Source organism: Protopterus annectens, chromosome 1.part0, assembly GCF_019279795.1.
Source record: "Protopterus annectens isolate FY-2018-M chromosome 1.part0, PAN1.0, whole genome shotgun sequence".
In the NCBI taxonomy this organism is placed as follows: Eukaryota; Metazoa; Chordata; order Ceratodontiformes; family Protopteridae; genus Protopterus; species Protopterus annectens.
The window spans coordinates 1,629,471,194-1,629,493,802 of record NC_056725.1 but is presented as its reverse complement, the minus strand read 5'-3'; the positions used below and the strand labels follow the sequence as shown (position 1 = coordinate 1,629,493,802).

The following is a 22,609-nucleotide window of genomic DNA, read 5'->3' as shown; positions in this document are numbered from 1 at the left end:
AACCAAGCTGTCAGCTTGAGATTGGTTAAGTTCGGGTGATTCAACCCGTGGGGGTGAGAGATCAGGTCTGGAGTTGGATCTAGAGTCCATGGTCAGCACAGAAGGTAAGGCCAGAGGAATGGGAACCACACTTGTCGAGGCCAATAATGAGCTATGAGGATCACTTTGCATTTCAACCGGAGAGCTTTCTCAAGAAGTGGAGGATCATAGGGATGGCAGGGTAAGCATACAGAAGTCCCGTGGGCCAATTGTGAGTAAGGGTATCCCCCGGGGACTCCCCCTGCAGGGGGAATAGGGAAAAGTAGTTGCTGCATTTGTGGTTTGCTGGGGAGGTGAACAGGTCGCAGTAAGGCTGGCCCAAATGGTTGAAAATTTTTGTCGCTATGGATGGATTGAGGGACTACTCATGAGTTAGGAGAATACATCTGCTCAGTTTATCTACAATCATGTTGGAATCTCAGGGAATATGCATTGCTATCAGAAAGCGGATGGAAGCTATTGCCTATTGCCAAATTCTCATGGCCTCTCGACATAGGGGATAGGACTTGGTTCCTCCTTGCTTGTTGATATACCAGACTACTGACATGCTGTCTGACTGGATGTCAATTGTCCCAGAAGGGAGAACAGACTGGAATGCTTGCAATGCAAAAAGCACTGCCCTCAGTTCTAGAACATTAATATGCAGGTTGGTCTCTATCATGGACCATGTGCCTTGGACTGACATTCCCTGAAATGCCCCCCCCCCCACCCTATCAGGGAAGCATCTGTGGTCTCATTGGCTGTGGGCTGAGGAGAATGGAAGGGGCAACTCCAAATCTCTGTTTCTGGCCTCATCCACCAAAGTAGATCCTGTTTGCAATTATTGGTTATCCGAATCTGAAAGGACAGAGGATGATGATTTGGGTACCACTGAGATACTAGAATCCACTGAAGGAGTCTTGTGTGAAGTTTTGCAAGAGGCACCATTTGTATAGAAGCTGCCATCGAACCTAGGAGCTGGAGGACCTCCCGTGCTGAAACCTTGTTTTGACAGAGTATCACACGGAGTTGAAGCCTCAGTCTTTGTAGTCTGTGGTCCAGGATAGAGACTACACAGGAGCGGGTGTCAAATATTGCTCCTATGAACTCTATGGACTGGGTCAGTGTCAGGTTGGATTTCTCCCAATTTATTGTAATTCCCAAAAGTCTTGCCAGGGAAAGGGCGTATTTCAGGACTGATACCAGTAGATGCTTGGTGGGGGCGGTAAGGAGCCAATCATCTAAATATGAAAACACCCAGAATCCTTGCATTCTCAAGTGAGGTGTTACTACTGCCATGCATTTGGTGAACACTCTGTGGGCTGTAGAAAGTCCAAAAGGCACGGCACAAAATTGGAAGTGATTGGCTCCCAGCCAGAAGTGAAGCAACCTCCTGCAGTGTTTGTCCATTCTGATGTGGTAATACACATCCTGAAAATCCATGGAGCACATCCAATCGCCATTCCCCAAAGAGGGGAGAATGGACTGAACCATGACCATCTGGAATTTTGTTTGGGTGACAAACTTGTTTAAAGTGCTGAGATCGAAAATCAGTCTTCCATCCCCTGTCTTTTTTGGCACCAAAAAGAACCTTCTGTAGAATCCGGATCCACATTGGTCTGGTGGGACTGCTTGGGTGACTCTTTTTTGACACAGCTTTTTTATTTCTAGAGCTGCTTCTTCCCTTTGACTGGGTGGGACGTCGGTGATTCGTCTTGGTGACTTTGGGTAAGAGTCGAAAGGGATGTCACAGCCTCTGGTTATTACCTTCTGCACCCAATCGTCAGTAGTTATAGATTGCCAGGCAGCGTAGTGCAGAGAGAAATGTCCCTCAACTGCTTACAGAGGAAAGCAATCGGGCTGCTCTTCAGGAGCGCTGGTAGTACTGTCCAGAGAAAGAGTCTCTGGGTCCCAGGTTACATGGGCCCCTTCTGCCTCAGTAGGGGTGTCTTCCGGAAGAGTTAACCCCTCTGCCCCTGGGGGTGAACTCGCCATGTGTGTCACAAAAAGGATCCTGAGACTTCTTGTGCCACAACTTTCCACTCCTCTGATTCCTGGAGAAGGAACCCTGTGGGTTGGAAAAGCTTACACCTACGGCAGACAGGGTCTTACCTTCTTTCTCACACCTGGCTAGAGTGTCCTTCACTTTTGGGCCAAACAGGGAAGATGCATTAACTAGAATGTTCAGGGAGGAAGACTTAAAAAGGTCCATGAAATCACAAAGGCGCATCCAGGTGTGGAATCTCATAACTACACCTGAACCCGCAGCTCTTGCTGCCCCTTTGGTTCCATGGGGTATTAACCTCATGGACGAGTTTGAGATGGATTCCAGGGTTGCGAGCTGAGAGGCAGCTTTGTCACTGACCTTGTCAGATACATGCCCTGATAGAGTTCTGGAGAGTTCAGAGATTAAGCCTCTTTGGAGTCTCATAACATGCACCAAATAGTTCAAGGACCATATGGCAAAGGTCAATGAAGCAAAAACTCACTTCCCCAATCTGTCCACTGCCCGGGACCACCTGTTGGACAGATGAACAGTCTGGTTCTCTTTGGCAAGCTCCTTCATCGTGGCCGTCGTCACCACCATAACATCTACTGGTAAACCTTTAGATCAATGTGGGCTCTCCTTGGGGCAGGATAGAATTTTATCTGGTCTCCGAGGGATCGGCTCAACAGGGTTAGGATGCTTCAAGACGCGCTGCACCACGAGCTGGAATAGCTCATCTGCAGGCGGGTCACCCAAGAGGTGGATGGACAGGCAGGGAAGGCTTGCAAGAAAATGGACTCCTCAGAGGAAGGGTTGTTGGGCTTCCAGTCATCCCTCTGTTTCAACATTTCCAGGATATCTCCAAAGGAGACATCTTCAGGAGGTGACCGAGGGGACCCTTCCCCTTCATCGTAGTCTGTATCCTCTGTGAGAGACTCCTCCAGGGAATCTACGTGTTTCCTCTTGCATGACCTCTTCCATGGCACCTCTTCAGTGGGAACTTCTGAGGTGGCCTCGGAAGAAGGGGCACTCTGCAAAATGACTTCCTTTGGCTCTCGTGCCCGCTGTCCTGAATCGGTAGCTTGTGACAGCTGCAGCTCAGTGGGAAGGGACTTGTGGGGTTCTGACACCAATGGTTTACTTCAAGAAGCAAGTGCTCTCTCCATTTCCCAGAAATCAGGTCCGCCCGAAGAGGGATGGGAGCCTGGAACCAAGAAGGACAACCTTGGAACTGGGGTCACACCCCACTCCACCAAACTCACTCCTGAGAGAGGAGCCTCAAGAAAAGTTGGTGCTAACAGAACTCCTGGAGCCTTGGATGGCCATACTCGGCACCAAAGAGCCTGGAGCCCAACTCTGAACCTGAGGAAGACATGGTTCCAAAGGAACCGAAGGCCAAAGAGTCGGTTCCAGAGCCACAGTGAGATGCACTAGTGGCACCAAAGTAGTGGGGACCAAAACAGGCATCGGAGTTGAAGACTTTGAAACCTGCAAGGAGGTCAAAGGAAGAGAGTGGGATGGAGTCTGTGGAGAAATATTCCCATGTCCAACAGGAGGTTGGGTCTTAGAGGGTGTAGGAATCCCCCGGCTGTCAGCAGCTGGTCCACAAGGTGCACCACATCAAGTTCAAAAAGACTCCTGGTGGATCTAGTGGATATCCTCGATGGAGACTCTGGTCTCTCAAGGAACGTGCTATATATCTGTCCCAGGAAGGGGTCCTCCGATGGGGAATATTGGGTCCATCTTATGGTGTCCAATGGTACCAATGTCTCGAGTTTGGAGACGGGGAACAGTGGAATATCTATTACAGGCATGGGTGCCGCAGATAGACTCGGTGCAGTAAAAGTACTTGGTACCGAAATGGGTGTGGAATCAGTTACCAGAGGCTGGGATACCAGCGGGGTCATAATCATGGGTACTGAAGACATGCTCTGTGCCGTGGTGGCACTCGGTACCGAAGAGGGTGAAGCAATCTGCACCTTAGGAAGAGATGATGCCGTAGACAATATTGGTGCCGAAATAGGCGCCAATGACATCAGTGTAGTTAACGGAACTGAGGTTAGTGTTGAAGAGGCTAGCTTCAGCTCCGAAGACATTTTAGGTATTTTCGACTTTATAGGCTTGTCCAAATCACCAGAAGGTGAAGAGGGAAGAGAATGTGGCCTTTTCTTTTCCTTCTTAGGAGGGGGAGAACCCCCCCCCCCCCAATACAGAAAGAGCCTCTGAAAAGGGCACCTGAAAAAGGCCCTTCAGGATCAATTTGTTTTTCCGTTCAATGTACGAGTACTAAAACCTTTACAAATAGAACAAGGAGGTTGCAGCGAGAAATGGGGCACCTTCCAACAATATACACAGTCATCATGCAAGTCACAGTTAGGCATTTTTTTACTACATTTTAGACATTGCTTGAAGCCTGACGTACTTTTCTTGTTCCCCATATCCCCCCCCCCCCACACACACACACTAAACCAGTCAAAGAAAGAGAATAGGTTAGATAAAGATTATAAAGATAAAGTTCTTCTAATTCTTCTTCTTCTTCTTTTTTTTTTTTTTTAATTAAAGGGTAAAGGAATACCAACAACAGTATTTAAGAAGTACCATAAGGGTAGGGAGAAAGGCCGTACCACCGATGGTACTAACATTACCGAAAGGTAATTAAGAAAAGAACCACCAGAACGGGTAAAGTTAGCAATAGACAAAGATAGATACATTTTTGGAAAAGAGACAAGAAAGGTCCTATCACACTCTATAAAATATCAAAAAATGAACAACTTAGCTGAGAGCTGGCTTGAACACGGCTTTACGGCTATGCGGCGAACGAGATCTGAGGTAACAGGGAGAAGGCTACTATGGGTAAAAACTTAGCTCGAGAGTTTTTGGCTGGAGAGAGCTTGGTATAAGGCCGGCTTGGTTCTGAGGATGGAACCGGCATCCCATCAGTGATGAATGAATGAAGATTAACAACATCAGATACATATTTATGAATGAGTACATTTTCTTCTGTAAAACAAGCAAACAAAAAATGAATCCAAGCAAGTTGTTCATGATTTTAAATACTGTAATTTTCAGAGCTTACAGAAATTCATTTAGCTTGGAAGATATCAATTTAATTGAAAATGTTACATGTTATTGAATCTAACATTAAGTACTTACTTACCAACAAGAGCATTAAAGCATCAGGATTTTGTTTCAGGATACTCAATAAAATGCAGACTTCTTGACTTGGGTCAGAAATGTTATATGGAGAAACAGCTAGCTGATATGTATTTCTTTCAGTTTCACTGCAGCTTTGGTCTTCATGGAGAAACCACAGATCAAGTACAATGGACCCAAATCTTTCAGTCAGCTCAGAGTAGCAGAAGAAAAATTTCAGGAATACTGGATGATGTATGTAGATTGTGGAGAAAGAACGGATGCTCTCAAGAAGCCTTACAGTGATATTCAGTGAAACCTAAGTAAGAAATTCATTTTTACAATTCAGTCTTTACCAGCTTCTGAGCTCATTCTTGCATCAGAGTTAAACTAGAGCTAAAGATGAACAAAGTCAACTGTCATGCCAATAACAAAAAGTTGAGAACATTAAGTTATAACACACAGATTACTCATTATGGTGTCAAGGCTTTATCCTTATATTTGTATCTTTTTACGTGCATACACTACTGCTGAGTAAGGTCATTAAACAGAGACATGTTGAGTATCTTTACTATGCTGATGGCACATCCCACATCCCCCTGCTCATGCTTTTTGTACAGATACACACATTTAGCATTAATTACTATAGAATAAATACTTCTGCTGTCAAGTGCTATCATAGCTCCTATACTGCCATCAACCACATTTGCTTCCTCAAGACTCTTTCTTCTAGCAAAAGGAAAGTATCACTTCCCAGTGCCCATACGACACATTTTCCTACATATTTAAGGCGCTTCTCTCCGCAAGAGCAGAATGAAAAGTGTGAGGGTTCAACCATACCAAGTTGACTTCAGCATCAAAAGACACAAAATGACACCAGCTCTACACATCATTTATGTGATAGTAGCAGATACAAAGAAGAGTGGTTGGGAATATCTTCAACTAGGACCTTGTTAGCTCTCTCTCTTAGTTGGAAAGTTCTATCATCTGAACCCCAGCTGCCTCACCAATGACACAATAGTGGATGAGCCCCACTCCAATGCCTGTCATCAAAGTGTGTTGGCAGTATTTTGTTAGTGACACCAGGAAGGCTATATGTTTGGTAAATGGATCCATTTCAGAGCTAAGGCTGCCAATGATGCAGGAAGACATTTTGCCTTCGAGTCCAAAACGTTTGCATATCATGTGCTCTTTCCACAAAAATGTGTACCCCTGTTTTACAACAGCATCTCTGAAATATCAGCAGCTGATCTCTACATACACATCAAAGTTATCTAATTAAAGATATCAAAAGCTAAATCCCCTTAAATTAAAATAAGAAATATACTTGATTTCTCCATTTAAAAAATATGGATGAAATTCGACTGCCAGGGTCAAGTATAACAAAATGTGGGACTTTCAAGACGGTTGCACATTGAATAACAGCTTAATTTTGCCTTACCCAGTCTGAAAACAGAAACTTAGCAGAGAAAGCCAGTGGAGTTAGATTTCTGGGTTAATTTCAGTAACTGACTAGTAACTGCACTGCCTGGATGCCAGGAAAAAGAAATATAAAGGCCCTGGAGGAAAATCAGCTACAAAAGGTGAGGAAAAACACAGACTGGGAAAAGTACTGCAGTTGTTCAGAAAAAAGCAGTGCAAGTTCCAGACATGACTTCCAGTAGCGAAGAGAAAAGTATAAAGCAGCTGCACACAGACCTGGTCAAAATAAATGAAACACTAATGCAGTATATCAACACAAACAATAAAAATCTGCAAAAAAAGGAAGAAGCTTAGAACAGATACTCACATAAGGTGACAGAACTGCAAAACTCAGAGATTGAAATGAAGAAAAGACTGACTGAATATGAGAATGCACAACAAGAGATGCTTAAAAAATAACAGACTTAGAGGACAGAGCAAGTAGGGAAAACCTGAGATTTTCTGCTGTACCAGAGAAGCTGGAATTAACAGACTGTATTAATATTATGAAAGTACAAATAAGCAACTGGACTGGTATTCCACAACAAGAATTGTTAACCGAAAGTGCACATTATGTGTACAGTCCAAACCTGGCTATGAGAAAACAGCCTAGACCTTTAATAGTAAAAATGCAATCTTACCACCAGAAGGAGTTGATTCTGACAAAACTGTGGTAGAAGAACAAAGTACTAAAAGTGGGAGACAGCAGAGTGTTTGTGGAGAATAACTACTCATTACACACCAGGCAGAAAAGGAATGCATTTATTCCATTATATGGGGTATGCTGAGAAGCAGGCATGAGATGCAAACTGCTGTACCCAGCTATCCTCAAACTATTTTCCCTGGAGGAAAAAAAAACATTTTTTGATGAAGTACATGTTAAGGAAGAAACACCAAAGTCTGTCCAACAAAAAGTGAGCTGTGAAATAGAAGGATATTCTGCTTTTTGTTCTGGTAATACAGACCACAGATGGACGATGCCAGTGTTTCAATGGAAGATGACTGAGAGACGGAAAAAAGGCACAGAAGTTGACTGGAAGAATTGGGGGTGCACTGGGGATGAGGCAGAGATGGAGTTTGGAAGATGGAGATGAACAGGAACAGAACAAAAGAATCTGGAAATACTGGACTTTCTTCGGCTTTGCTAAACTTGTAGGGGACTCTGGCGCATGTGCTTGCTTCATGTCATTAACATTTAGGGACTAGAATCAGTAACCTGAGATTAACAGATATGGGATTAAAAAGCAATAATGATATTTGTGGGGCAGGACAGAGCAGGAAAGTCTGGAAATGTTGGACCTTTTTGGACTTTCTTGAACTTGTGGGGGACTCTAAAGCATATGCCCTCTGGCATGTCATTAATGTTCAGAAAAATATTCAGGAGAGGGGAAGAGGAGGAAGAGAGTTAACTGTAAGTAAAACAATTGTTTTCTTAACAGTATTACTTGAATGGTGCATGCCTTTCTCTGCATGTTATAAAGCAAAGTTTTTCAGTTATAAGTGTAATGGGGGTACTAATGTAAATAGGTGCTTTTGTTTATTCTTTTTGCTTCTTTTTCCCTTCTTCACTCTTTCTCCTTGTTCAGTTTTAAGAAATGCAGGCACTGCAATGTTAAACAACAAAAAAGGGGATCTGGTTAAAAGAGCATGACAAAAAATTAGTATACTTTTTTTTCTCATTCTTGCAGAGGGGAATGACTGTGTTAAGGCCTTTAGCTTCATACAGTAACAGGTTTTGACAGAAAGCACGTAAATGAAAAAGAATATTGAATATTATACGGTCTTTTTCTAGTACACAGTCCTGTATCTGGTTCTCGTGTGACTAGCAGACAATCTAATAAAGAGAAGTGGCTTAGAGAAAATGTTTTCTGAATGCATTCAAGTCTTTTCCTAGCTGGGTAAGATAAGGCAAAACCAGACAGCACTTAATAAAATCACAGGCTCTATCACATGTTTTAGCATGGGATAAGCTTTCTTTCTGTTTAGCTTGAATCTGTGTGTGTGGCTGTCAGTCTGGAACTTATGTTACTATTAAGGGAGTAAACTTCAATATTTGAAGATGTACACAGTTTTGTGTTATTATTAAATTAGTAGGTTTTAGGGGGATATTGGGTGTATATGTATGTTTGTATTTTTATCTTAGGGTTTTCAATAAAACAAAACGTTCTGCAAGATGTGACATAGGCTCAAATGGAGATGACAAGAAACAGTTGTATAAAACATTAACCTGGTAAACAATGCATGTATGTAACACAAAAGCTGGAACTAGACACTTAATAAAAAATCTATTATACATAAAAGGTGGGAATAATAATCCCTTAAGAATATGATTCTTTCTATAATGTCTTTAAACATTAATGGTTTCACAGATAAATCCAGAAAAGGAAGAGTAGTGAACTATATTAAAAAACGTAGAGTGCAAATAGCTATGCTACAGGAGACACACTTGGAAAGAACTGAACATGTGAATTTGATACAGAAAGGTTTTCAAGATGGCAATTCAGCGGATTACCTGGGTCAAAGGAAAGGAGTACTTCTATTAATTACAAAAGGAGCTCCACCAGTAATAGAAGAAAGAAAAGACAATAATGGTAGATTTTTATTCCTAAAGGGCTACTAGTAAGAGAAGAGGATTACACTGGCATGTATTTATATTCCACTGAAAAACTACTATAATAGAGCTAAAGAAATTTCTGGGAGAAATAATCAGTTTTCAGCAAGGAATATTACTTATAGGTGGGGACTGACATTTAATTTGCAACAGTAAAGATCTGTCTGGGGGCCCAGAAAGTGGAAGATAACAAAAGAAGGTAGATTTTTAAAGAAATTTAGGAAAATATTTGGCACTGAAGATCTGAATTCAGTACTAGGAATTTAGAGTGAATTTACATATTATTCACAAAGATACAAAAACTGGGATAGGCTACACAGAATTTACATTTCACAGGAATGTGTGCATTTAATTGAAGGTCTTGATACACACCCAATAACTATTTCAGATCATAAGCCAATAATAATTAAAATCTGGAACAATGATACACTCTACCTATACACAAAGGAGGTAACTCCTCTGATATCTCCAATTTTAGACCTATCGCTATCCTCTCCTCTCTCTCTAAAGTACTAGAAAAATGTATTCATAAACAAGTTATGCAGTATCTAATACAGGAACATCTGCTTACACCCACTCAATATGGCTTCAGACCCAAACGTAGCACCACTACAGCTCTATTATCCTTCCTTAACACTGTCTCTATAGCCATGGACGACCATAAACTTATTTCTTGCCTATTCTTGGACCACTCAAAAGCTTTCAACACAGTCTCACACACTCTTCTGCTGCATAAACTGTATAACCTCAACGTCTCCTCTGATACTGTTGCATGGTTCTCCAGCTACCTCACTGATAGATCTCAGTCAGTGAGATGGCACTCTGCACTCTTCCCTCCTCTCCCTGTCAAAATGGGTGTACCTCAAGGGTCTATCCTAGGGCCTTTACTTTTTAATATCTTTACTAATCAGCTCAATACTTTCTGTTCTCAGTCATCATTAGTGCAATACGCAGATGACTCTACAGTCATCACCACAGCCAACTCTCCCTCTAAGCTCTTCTCAGCTACTCAGGCATCTTTTAACTTAGTTGAAACATAGGTCTTCAACAACCAGCTCATCCTTAACCCTAAAAAAACAAAGTTGTTACTCTTCCTACCTAAAAGGTTCAACAATATTAAACCCTCCTTCTCCATACAGTCCCTTAATAACACTCCTATTCAAGTAGAATCCAGTACTAAGCTCTTAGGCGTAACCATCGACTTTAAGCTTAAATTTGACTTGCATGTTAATAACTGTATCAAAAAGACTCATTCAAAACTAGGGCTCCTTTATCGTAACAAGAAATTCCTTACCTCTGCAGCCAAGATTACTCTCTCTCTTACCTACCTTCTAGCCAATCTAATGTCCAATTCTCAAATTCTCACAAATCTTAACTCAACACTCATGACCAAACTGAAATCTACCTACAACAAGGTAGCTAGATTTGCTGCCCAACAAACCTACAAATCCCATCGCTGTCTCTCTCTAAAACACCTAAACTGGCTTGAATTACCCCACCAGCTTCTTCTTTCTCAGCTCCAAATCATCTATTCTATCCTATACTAGCCTTTCTACTGCCCAGCACTATCCCCTCTCATCTCCCATTATTCTCCCTCCAGACCTCTCCGAAGCTCTAACCAAGACCTACTACAAATCTACAAACCCAAGTCTAACTTTGGACGCAACACGTACAGCTATCACCCCACTATTGCCTGGAATAGGCTCCCACTAAAAATCAGGACCCTTACACATCCAAAACAATTTAAGACAGCCACCAAAGAGCACGTTAAAAGTGACTGGTCCTGCCACTGTACTCTCCATCCTTAATATCCTCTACTTCTCATACCCTAATCTACTTTCTGCTCTTAACTCACTCTTCTCACTAGCTCTCTCTAATCTTCCTTGACTACTCTTTCTACTGTATTCTAAAATCTATTAAGCATATTGCCTCCGAGAAACATTCTATTGTAATTGTCTTGCCTTCATGCAACTACATCATAATAAAACTGTTTTTTGTAACCACTTACCCCAAAAGCTATACTCATCTTAATGACATATTTATTTTTATACATCTTGAAATAGTTATGCTATACTCCTGATTATTGACACTGTATAACATTGTATTGCTATTAATGCCTTGTAATAATCCTGTAACATTGCTGTTTAATGCTAATTTATAATAACAATTGTATAATATGTTTGCGCTTTTCTCCCCAGGCCTCTGCTGAAAAAGGGCTCCTCAGCTCAGTCGGACAATCCCGGTCAACAAATGTAAAATAAATAAATAGAATAAATAAAAATACAAGCTAATGAAATAAAAATTAGACACTAATGCTTTCCAACTATTTGTTAAAAAAGAGGAATTTAAGAAATGGGTAGTAGAAATTATTCAGGAGCTATTAGAGAAGATAGAAACTTACTCTGAAAATATAGCTAGGGAGTTGGATAAAATTAAAATGGAATTTAAAAATAGGGTGGAAATAAAAGAAAGGGAGACATGGTTAAGAAGTAACACAAATTATTTAGAGGAAATGACAAATATTAAAGTATTGCAAAATAGGGGGAATCTCAAAGAACAAGAAGAGAAAAAACTACAGAATGCTAAACAGAAAATAAGGGACTACCTTGAAAATATGCAAGATTTTAGAAAGACTGCTGTTAAGCAACTGTTTGTTGATAATAACTCTAGAGCACAAAAACATTTAGCACAATGACTCAGACAACAGAAAGTACAAAGGGAGCCTATTGCAAGGAAGACAACTAGGGATCCTGTAGAAGTATTAGAAATATTTTTGAAATTCTATGAAAGCCTGTATAAAGCAGAGAAATACTGAAATCAAGAAATGGTACAAATGGAAATGTTTATGGAAGAATTAAATACGCCAAGGCTAGAGAGAGAAGAAGCTCAATTACTAACAGTTAGGCTAGGAGGAAATGAGATAACAATGGTGATGTATAACCAATCTACAGGAAAATCCACAGGGTTAGATGGTATTCCTGTGGATGTTTGGAAGCTAGAAAGGAAAAAAAAACTGATGAAGATCTGGAAGATTTTATCTAACAGTATTTTAAGAGAAGGAGAAGTACCAACACCCTTGAAGAAAGTGGTAGTAGCTGTACTACCTAAACAGGGTAAAGATCTATTAGATGCAGCTTCATACAGGCCCATTTCAATACTAAATCATGATTATAAAGTGTTTATGTCTATAATGGCTAAAAGAATGGCAAAAGTGATGCCAAAATTGATGCATATGGATCAATGTGGTTTTGTGCAGGGGAGGCAAACATTTGACAACATAAACAAAGCAGTGATGATCCAGGGGGAAGCAGAATGTAAGAAAATACCACTGTTGCTGGTGGGTGTTGATGCAGAGAAAGCATTTGACAGAGTAAGCTGGGATTTTATGAGCAATGCAATGGAAGCATTTTCATTCCCTGATAAAATTATAAGGTTGATTATGAGGGTGTCTGAGGGATCGAAGGAGGAGGTTGGAGTGGATGGGGTCCTCTTTGGTGGTGTCTGCTTGGGTGGGGAAACCAGGCAGGGTTGTCCACTCTCCCCTTTGTTATTTGCATTGTGTTTGGAACCATTGACGGGGAGGAGAGTGGACTCGGAGATTTGGGGATATGGTTAGTGTGGTGGTCAAGAAGGACTTGCTTTGTTTGTGGAAGACATTGTTTCAAATCTTTTCGGGATACAAAATTAATGAAGCAAAAGTAAAGGCGTTGGAGAATGATAATAGTGTGGCAGCTGGGAATGTGTGGGAGACTAGACAAAAGATAATACAAGGGATGAGAAAATGGAAGCTCTGTTGTATGGATGTTGATAGTGAAATACAAGCAGTTAGGGTGTTTTTAGTCTCTTAAGTCTTGTGCACTGGTTGGGCATATTTTTACTGACCGAAGGAAAAGTTGTGGAAGGCAGTTGGTGGGCAGCTGAGGGATTTTGTCTGGGAGGGGAAGACGGCAAGAGTCAAGTGGGATAGGCTTGTTCTTCCAATAGAAAGGGCTAGACTGGGATTACCCGAGATAAAAGGGTATTTTAGAGAATGCACTTGGAGCTCCTGTGCATAGCACAAGCAGAAGTTTGTAATTCAGGGTGGAAGGAGATTATGATGAAACGGGTGTTACTTGGGTGACAGGGAGAGACTGGGATTTTGGATGCAGACCTTTAAGGAGAACAACAATAATCATACAGAATATTATATTCATAAAGGGGCAGAGGGTCTTCTGGGAACTGAGCCAACATAGGAATGGAGAGGGGAGATTATACAGATAGGGATGACTGCAAATAGGGATACAGACAATAGGCAAGAGGGGGCAGTAATATACTGGATAAAACTGGCAAAGGAACTAAAGTACTAGGAGCAAACAACTAGGGAAGATGCCAAGAACATATTTGGACTGCAGGCTAAAGATTGGCTTCCATATCAAGGATTGATATCAGGGTATAGGCAAAGGAAAAGAAACAGGAGTTCCTAAACAAGAAGTTATGTACTCACCATAACGTTCGATGTATGTAGTCCATCTCGCCTCACATTCTTACCCGTGGGTTCGGAGCCGAATATCGGCTCTAACTCAGCCGATTATACTAGCTCGAAGTCTTTCATTGGCTGGGCTAAGCAGATATCCCATGGTGCACTGCTCCATATTCCCAGATCTAGTTTGCTGTGAAATTCATTTGTACTCCATGCACACATCACATCCATGTAAAGAATAAGCTAAGCAAGGGAACTCTGCAGATGACAACCTAACCTCCAAATCCTCCAGGCAGGGGGAAGGCGGGAGGGTAAGTAAGAATGTGAGGCGAGATGGACTACATACATCGAACGTTATGGTGAATACATAACTTTTTGATGTTATGTAGTCCTTTCTCGCCTACATTCTTCCCGGTGGGACAGCGTCCCTAGCACCTGCATCCTAGGTGGCTCATAGGAAAATACTCCTGAGAACTGTGGAGCCAAAGGAAGACCTACCCCTGGAAACCATGTCCAATTTGTAATGAGAAACAAATGTGTGAGGTGAAGCCCAAGTAGTTGCAGTACATATATCATCCATTGAAAATCTGGCTTGGTAGGCCGTGGATGTGGAAACAGCCCGAGTAGAGTGAGCCTTGACCGGAAATGGTAGATCTTTACCTCCTGCTTGATAGATGAAAGAGATACAGCTAGATATCCATCTAGACAGTGTGACCTTGGATACCAGGGATACCAGGGAACCCATTCGGATGTCGGAAAAAGAAAACAGAAATTGGTCCGACTTCCAGATATCTTTTGTTCGGTGTAGACAGAAGCGTAATTGTCTATGTACATCCAACTGGTGGAATCTAAATTCTGCCTTGTTGGAAAAGTGGGGAAAGAAAACAGGCAGCTCAATGGACTGAGTTAGGTTAGACACGGAAGCCACTTTAGGAAGGAACAAGGGGTTTGGTCTGAGAGAGACCCTGTCTTTATGGAAGATTAGATATGGAGGTTTGATAGAGAGGACTTGAATTTCTGAAACTTGCCTTGCTGAAGTAATTGCTATTAAGAAGGCTGTTTTCCAAGTCAAGAATTTCAATTTTCAGGTAGCGGCAGGCTCAAAAGGTGGTAAAGTAAGGGCTTGCAGAACAAAACTGAGATCCCAGGGCATGATAGGTTCGGATACTGGTGGACGGAGTAGTAGAGTACCTTTCAGGAATGCCTTACATAGTCTATGTGCCATGAGACTAGGCTCATTCGCTACATGGAAATTAGAGATCGCCTCCAGTTGAACTTTGATGGTGGCTGATGCAGAACCCTGATGGAAAAGCATGGACAAAAACTCCAAAACTGAAGCTATTGGAGCTGTGTAAGGATCAATGCCTCTGGTATGTGCCCAGATAGAAAACCTTTTCCATTTACTAGAATGCATTTTCCTAGTGGATGGTTTATGAGAGGACGACAAGATATGAACCACTTCCGGTGAAAAATTATGAGGTCTGACTAACGATGAAAGTGGAGTAGCCAGGCTGTCAACCAAAGGGTCATCATCAGGGAGGGGTGGAACTGTCCCGACATGTGTGTCAGTAAATCTGGTAGAGGATCCAGAGTCCAAGGAGTGTCCACAGTGAATAGCTGAAGAAAGGGGAACCAAACTTGGCGAGGCCAGTGTGGGCAATCAGAATCATTCTGCTTCCCAAGGATTGCACTTTCTGAATCACCTTTGACAGCAAGGGAAACGGAGGAAAAGCATAAAGCAGACCGGAGGGCCAATCGTGAACCAGAGCATCCCTGGGTGACTCCCCCTGTGGGGGGATCAGCGTGAAGTAGTAGCTGCATTTCGCATTGAGGGGGCTGGCAAAAAGGTCGCAGCAAGGCTGACCCCATCTGCTGAAAATTCGCTCTGCAACCAGGCGATTCAGGGACCACTCGTAAGGCATCAGGATAGCTCTGCTTAGTCTGTCCGCAATTACGTTGGACTTCCCCGGAATGTGAGTTGCCACCAGAAACTGTTGGGAAGTCACTCGCATGGTCTATCTGCACAGAGGGTAAGACCTGGTTTCCCCTTGCTTGTTCAGATACCACACTACTGACATGTTGTCTGAGTGTATCGCAATCGTCCCTAGAGGAAGAACCTTCTGAAGTGCCTGCAACGCAAGAAGCACTGCTCTCATCTCTAGGACATTGATATGCAGATGTATCTTGTGTTCTTGCCACGTGCCTTGGACTGTCCTGCCAAGATAATGCCCCCCACCCCATCTGGGAGGCGTCCGTGGTCACCGTGGCAACTGGGCTAGTTGGAATGAAGGGGGCTTTCCCCCATCCAAATTGTTGGTGCACAGCCACCAACCAAGGTCCTGCTTGCATCTGTCCGTGAGTAAGATGGGATGAGACAAAGGAACGACCATTGAACAAAGAGGAGCCATTGGAGAATTCTCATGTGTAATCTCACTAGGGGAACCAACATAATTGTGGCTGCCATGGTCCCTAGGAGCTGGAGAACCCTTCTTGCCTTCGCTTGTCTCAGGGGCATCAGCATGTATATCTGTTGTTGCAGTACTCTGATCCTTTCTTGCGGTAAAAATGCTCTCATTTGAACGGTGTCTAATTCTGCTCCTATAAAGGTGACATGCTGTAAGGGCAATAAGGCAGATTTTTCCCAATTTATTGTTATGCCTAACTGGTGACATAGATTGATGGTAGCGTCCCTGGTTTGAACTAGTTGATGCCTGGTGAGAGCGGTAAGGAGCCAGTCGTCCAGATACGGAAACACCTGGAATCCCTGATGTCTCAAATGAGCCGTTACCATCGCCATACACTTGGTGAACACCCTGGGGGCTGTGGTGAGACCAAAGGGCAGGGCTCGAAACTGGAAATGACTGGCTCCCAGCTGGAAGCGTAGGTGACTCCTGGATGCTCTGTCCATTTTCACATGGTCGTAAGCATCCTTGAGGTCAATGGAGCACATCCATACCTCCTCTCCCAACAATGTGAGAATCGATTGTAGTATGACCATATGGAACTTGGACTTGTGTATGTAATTGTTCAGTTGGCTGAGATCTAGTATGGGTCTCAGGTCCCCTGTTCTTTTCGGCACCAAAAAGAATCTTGAGTAAGTCCCTAATCCGATTTGGTCTACGGGGACACACTGGATGGCTCCTTTTTCAAGCAGCAGAGAGACCTCTGAGGCTGCTTGATCCCTTTGACTGGGTGGTACGTCTGGGATTTTCTTGACTGGCGGGGGTTTTGATGAGAATGGAATGAGATAACCTCCGGACACTATCCGTAATACCCATCGGTCCTGGGTAATGGTTCCCCATGCTTCCGGATATAATGAAATTCGACCCCTGACTGGCTCCGGATAAGCGCAGTTGGGCACACCCTCAGGAACGAGAGTATGGAGAGCCACGAAAGGATTTGCGGTCTCCCGAATTGCGGGGGCCCCCTCTGCCTCTGGGGTGACATCTCCCTGAATAACCCCCCTCCCCTGCCTCTGGAGGGGGGTTCACCTTGTGTGGCAGGGAAAAACCTCTGTGATTTCTTGAACCACATCTTCCCCACCCGCTGGGCCTTGGGATAAGGCCTAGAAGGAAGGGAAAAATGGACCCCTATGGCAGACAGGTTTTTTTCCTCTTGTTCGCACCTGGTGAGGATGTCTTTCACTTTGGTCCCAAACAAGGAGGAACCATCAAAGGGGGCATCAGTGAAGGAAGACTTGAAGGCCTCCCCAAAATGACACAGGCGCAGCCAGGCTTGCCTTATAAGGGCGACCCCTGAGCTTGCTGCCCTACTCGCTCCCTCGGCTGCATACGAAATGAGCCGCATGGAAATATTGACAATGGATTTGAGGGTAGAGACCTGGGAGTTAACCGCCTGGGCCACCACCTCAGGTATGTTACCTGCAAGAGTATCTCCTAACTCTTTGAGGAGCTCTCTCTGGAGCCGAGTGAAGTGAGATAGGTAATTCAGCGACCATAATGTGAAGGTTGCTGATGAGAGGGTACGCTTCCCGTACCGATCCATGGTCCTAGACTCCTTGTTAGGAGGATGGATGGATGAAGAAGACTCTGCTACTTCCTTCTGGGTGACTGCCACCACCACCATGGCATCTACAGGGACTCCTTTCGATAGAAACTCTTTACCCTGGGGGGTGGAAAGAAACTTGTTGAGACGCCTGGGCACAGGCTCCACAGAATCGGGGTTCTCCCACACCCTTCGACAAATGAGTTCAAGGAGCTCATCGAAGGGTGGAGACACCCAGGAGGTGGAAGGTTGAGCACCAAAAGCCTTAAGGAACACTGACTCCTCCTCATAAGGGGCTTTGGAAGGCCAGTCATCTCTTTGTTTCAGTATCTCCAGAATATCAGAGAAGGAAACATCATCAGTGGATGACTTGGGGGACCCCTCCGATTCCTCGAGGTCAGTATCAGAGGTGAGGGACTCATCTTGGGAGTCTATGTGCTTCCTCTTGCATGTTTTCTTTCTGGGGGGCTTCTCAGGCATGAACTCTCAGGGACCCTCAGAAAGTAGGGGACCACTCATGGGGGTATCCCTAGGCCCTGGTGCTCTGCTGTCCATGGATGGGTGGTGAACAGAAGCTCTCACCGGTGGGGGACAGAGCGACCGACCCACCTGATGTAGCTGATGATCTGGCCAGCGCGGTCCGTATAGCCTCGAAGGCCGTCCCCCCCTGAATCAGAGGAGTGACCAGTCTCCGAGGCCATGACGGGGGTTGGAGTTCCCTGAGCCGATGCACCAAGAGGGAGGCTCGGACCCGAAGTAAGCCCCAAGATGTCCCCCTCGGGACCGACCGAAGAATCCAGAGTCCCGAACCCTGAGGGCGGAGCCGACGGGGTTGGAGCCGAAGCTGGCACCGATGGAGCCGAATGGGGCATCGGAGCCGGCCTAGATACATCACGTGGCTCTGAACACTCTGGCTCCGAAGACAGAGATGCGCTCGGAGGAGGAATTATCGAAGACGGAATCAGGACGGGCTCAGGAGCCAACTAGGTCAGAGATGAAAACAATTTAGCCAAAACCGGTGACTGAAGGAGCCTCTGAACCACCCTATCAACATCCACATCCGAAAGAGTCATGGAGGATTTGGAGGACAGGGATGGAGAATGCGATCTCCTCTCAGGAAGAACTTGTCTGAGGCTGGGCGATCGGTTCCTAGAAGGTTCCAATACTATTGGAGCTGACGCAGGTTCAGTCACTACCGACCCTTCCTGCGGCCCCGAGGACAGTGGAGCTGAGGAGGTCGATGCAGTTTTTGATATATTCTCCGGAGGCTCCGATGAAGCTGATGGAGCTGGAGATCTTTTCTTTGACTTGCCAGATTTAGACTTACTGCTAGAAGTCGGATCCATAGCCTTTTCAAAAGAGGGTTTTAAAAGTCCCTTCAAGACTGGCTTATTCTTTCTCTCTTGGAGAACTCTAGGGCCAAACACATGGCAAAAACTGCATGATTCCTGCAGATGGATGGCTCCTAAGCAGTAGACACAAATAGAATTCCCATCAGTAATGGACATCTTTATACCACATTTAGAGCACTTTTTAAACCCAGAAGGTTTGTGCTCCTTGGTATCCTTAGACATCTTAGCAGCTGCTCTCACAACACAAAATAAACAAGAGTTAAACAAACAAAGGCGTTCAACCTAAAAGGCGGGAAAAATTAGCAGAAGCAACGCTAAACAGTGATCAAAACACACCGAAACTAGCACACTCTACATAACGGAAGCAAACCACAAGGAAGGGTAGCCGAAACCTCTAATGTAAACGGTTAGGACCTAAGTGACACAGGATAACTAGGCCCTCTAACTGAAACGGGCCTAGCCTGAGGGAACAGTAAGTGGGATACCACACAACCAATACACAATAACAATCCTATATTAGACAACTATAGACAAATCTAGACAAACAGCTATGAAAATAGCTTTTTATGTAAATCAAAACTTTTCTTGATCAAGAAAAAGAGGGTACTTAGCCACAGCCAAGTGAGACCACGTCCAAGCTACACGGGCGACAAATGAGATCTGGGGATATGGAGCAGTGCACCATGGGATACCTGCTTAGCCCAGCCAATGAAAGATTTCGAGCTAGTATAATCGGCCGAGTCAGAGCCGATATTTGGCTCCGAACCCACGGGTAAGAATGTAGGCGAGATAGGACTACATAACATCAAAAGATTAGCACTGGTAGAGTTTTTAATAGAATATAGAACAGAAGTTGGCATTAAGAAAGGAATAATTAGAGCAGCATATAAAATACTGCATGATAACTATAAGAATCAATCAGTGGTTATGAATGACTGAGAAGAGAGATTAGAAAAGCAATTCACAAAGAAACAATGAGGAGATATATGCATTTTTCCCAAATATGCAACAAAATCTAGAAGATGTCACATCTTTGTCTGGAAGTGCTTACATAGGTATTTTTATACCCAAAGCAGACTTCAAAGATTTTTTCCTCAGTTAGACAGCAAATGTTGGAGATGTGATGGGGCAGAAATAGGTAACTCGGAATATATTTTCTGGGAATGTAATGAGCTGGTAGACTTTAAAGTTTCTCTGCAGCCTGCTCTGTCAGACATGCTGGGTGAACAAGCTGGAGTGACTGGGGAAATTATTATTTTTTTTTGAGCTATGATGCAAACTCGGAATTCCCTACACATAGTAAGGCCTTGCTGATTCTAATTATGATGGCTGCCAAAAAAACAATAACTAGAAACTGGAAATCAAAGTCTAACCCAACTTTACTTGAAGTAGTAAAGATAGGAATAGAGATAAAACAACTGGAACTGGGATCTTTAGAAAAAGTAGGAGCACATTACAAAGGAAAAAATGGGAACTGGGGGATCAATAAATGCAGAAGAGGAGCAAGGTTTTAAAAAAGCCAGGATCTGAATGAGCTATGTAATGGCTAACTAACAATGACTGGATATGTTAAAAGTAATGTACAATGTATGCAGCTACAGTTGTGTCAGCACAGTTTGGCATGTATAATGTTTGCAAATGAGATTGTGTCGTTATGGTTGTCATTTATATAAATGCAACATGGCCTGTGTCATACATAATAATTTAATAAAAATGCTTCTTGTTTTAAAAATATAAGAAAAATGCAACATTGCCTGGAACATCATTATAAAAGAAAAATTGCATCCAAAGCCTGAAAAAACATATTTATTTAATCATGCCATGTGTTGCCTACATTTTAACACTGCTCTGGGACTATAGATACTTTCTGTTTATATTTGTATAGGCAATTTCAGAGTCTGCCCACAAGGGATTCAGCATCTTGATGTGATTTTGATTTTTTTAGTTGACCTCTTGGTATCCCACAATCCAGTGCACAGCTTTAGAACATTACATCATGCTAGCATTTTAGTTGGGAGAGCTTCTGTCACTCCATTAACTTTATATGTTTTTTCAGACAAATCTTACTTTCTTTCACACAGTAAGGCTTGATTACTATTTGTTGTGGTACAGTGACTAGCCCTGTTTGCCTTTTACATCATGTCGTAAAAATGTTTTCTAAGTGCATTTCACTACTGCTGGTTTTACCCTCTTTTATTATGCAAGAGTTGTCATTCAACTCATCTACCCTTCCCATTCATACTCCCCTTCCTAGCTGTCAAATTGTTACAGATAATTTGAGCTATTTGTTGCTGTGATTAACAGTTCACAGCAGATGTCTAAGCTGATGTACTGTTGCCTTGTTTACCGATAGTACTACTCCAAGGATTACATTTATTTCTGTGTCACCACTGCCTGCAAATACTAAACTCCCTCTTTTAATCCTAGAGTTTTAATCCATACCCCCATTAGTTTTAAACACATTGTTTGGCATACCTCTAAACTTCTTTGCTCAAGAATTCTTGAGAAAGCCAAAACACCAATTAATGGTATGGCAAAGGCTCTAAAATCATGAACAATTTTTAAATATTACTGTGAGTCACTTAAAATTTACATTTTTTTCTATCAAAGTGCATTTTCTGAACAAAAACTATGAAACTGTAATATCTAACATTGATTGTAACATCCTCAGTAATTTACTTGAAAAAAAAGTTTCCTGAGGAATAGCACAAAAAATTGTGCCTCCCCTCAAATAAAAGAATAATTAAATAAATCTATGGCATATCTATTTCTGTATCTTCTGGAAGTTTGCTTACTTACTGTTTACTTACTTTTGTTCAGACCTCAGCTTGTACTACAGAAAACCAGATTTGTTATATTGCTCTCTACTTGGACACCCCTGTTCACTGAACATGTTCTTTATTCCCTTGCACATACATTATTGAATGTTTTGCAGGCTGCTGTGGTGCGAGCTGCTCATACTGTGCTTTAGAGCAGTGTGTTCATGGAGGGGGGAAAAACTGCCACACATCTGTGTAATTTCAAAAATTCTCTGAACTATTTATGAAATGGTTTGCAATTTGTATAATTACATCCTGAAACAGATTATTCATTACTGTAAAAAAAAAATTCTTATTAAAATGTTGAACAAATTTATTGCTTCTTTCTTTTGGCACCCCTGTCTACATATCACTAGATTAATTGAAATGTCTTAACTCTTTTTGAAGACACCTCAAGTGCTGTCAAAACTTTGTTGTAAATAACAGGCAGATGGATCTGAGGTGCCACTGACTGTTAACTTGTACTTTGTGCTAATTAAAAAAAAAAATACTACAAGACATCACGGGCATTCACAAATGTGCCCTGGCTGTCATTCAAGTGCTACATTAATCAGATGAGATGGAGGATGGGTAGGATTTGGTACTGAGCATCTAGGGTGGTGAGTCTTTGAGAAATAATCAACAATTTATCTACATCCTTTGCCTTCCTAGCTCCAAATTCACCTCCACATTACTATTTTTGTGTTTATCTAAATATTTTTTTCTTATTTCCTTCACCTTTTAAATCAATCATCCCAGCATAATACCATATTTTTCAGTAATGAG

The 22,609-nt window shown here is 42.8% G+C and overlaps 1 protein-coding gene across 1 annotated transcript in view; it reads right to left on the bottom strand.

Moving 5' to 3' along the window:
* MEI1 (meiotic double-stranded break formation protein 1) overlaps positions 1 to 22,609 on the bottom strand; it is a 2,282,292-nt gene that overhangs the window by 560,878 nt on the left and 1,698,805 nt on the right. Inside the window, exon 21 of the mRNA XM_044073933.1 lies at positions 5,159 to 5,456. Within this exon, the coding sequence (XP_043929868.1) occupies positions 5,159 to 5,456 (298 nt within the window). The remainder of the gene's footprint in view (positions 1 to 5,158; positions 5,457 to 22,609) is intronic.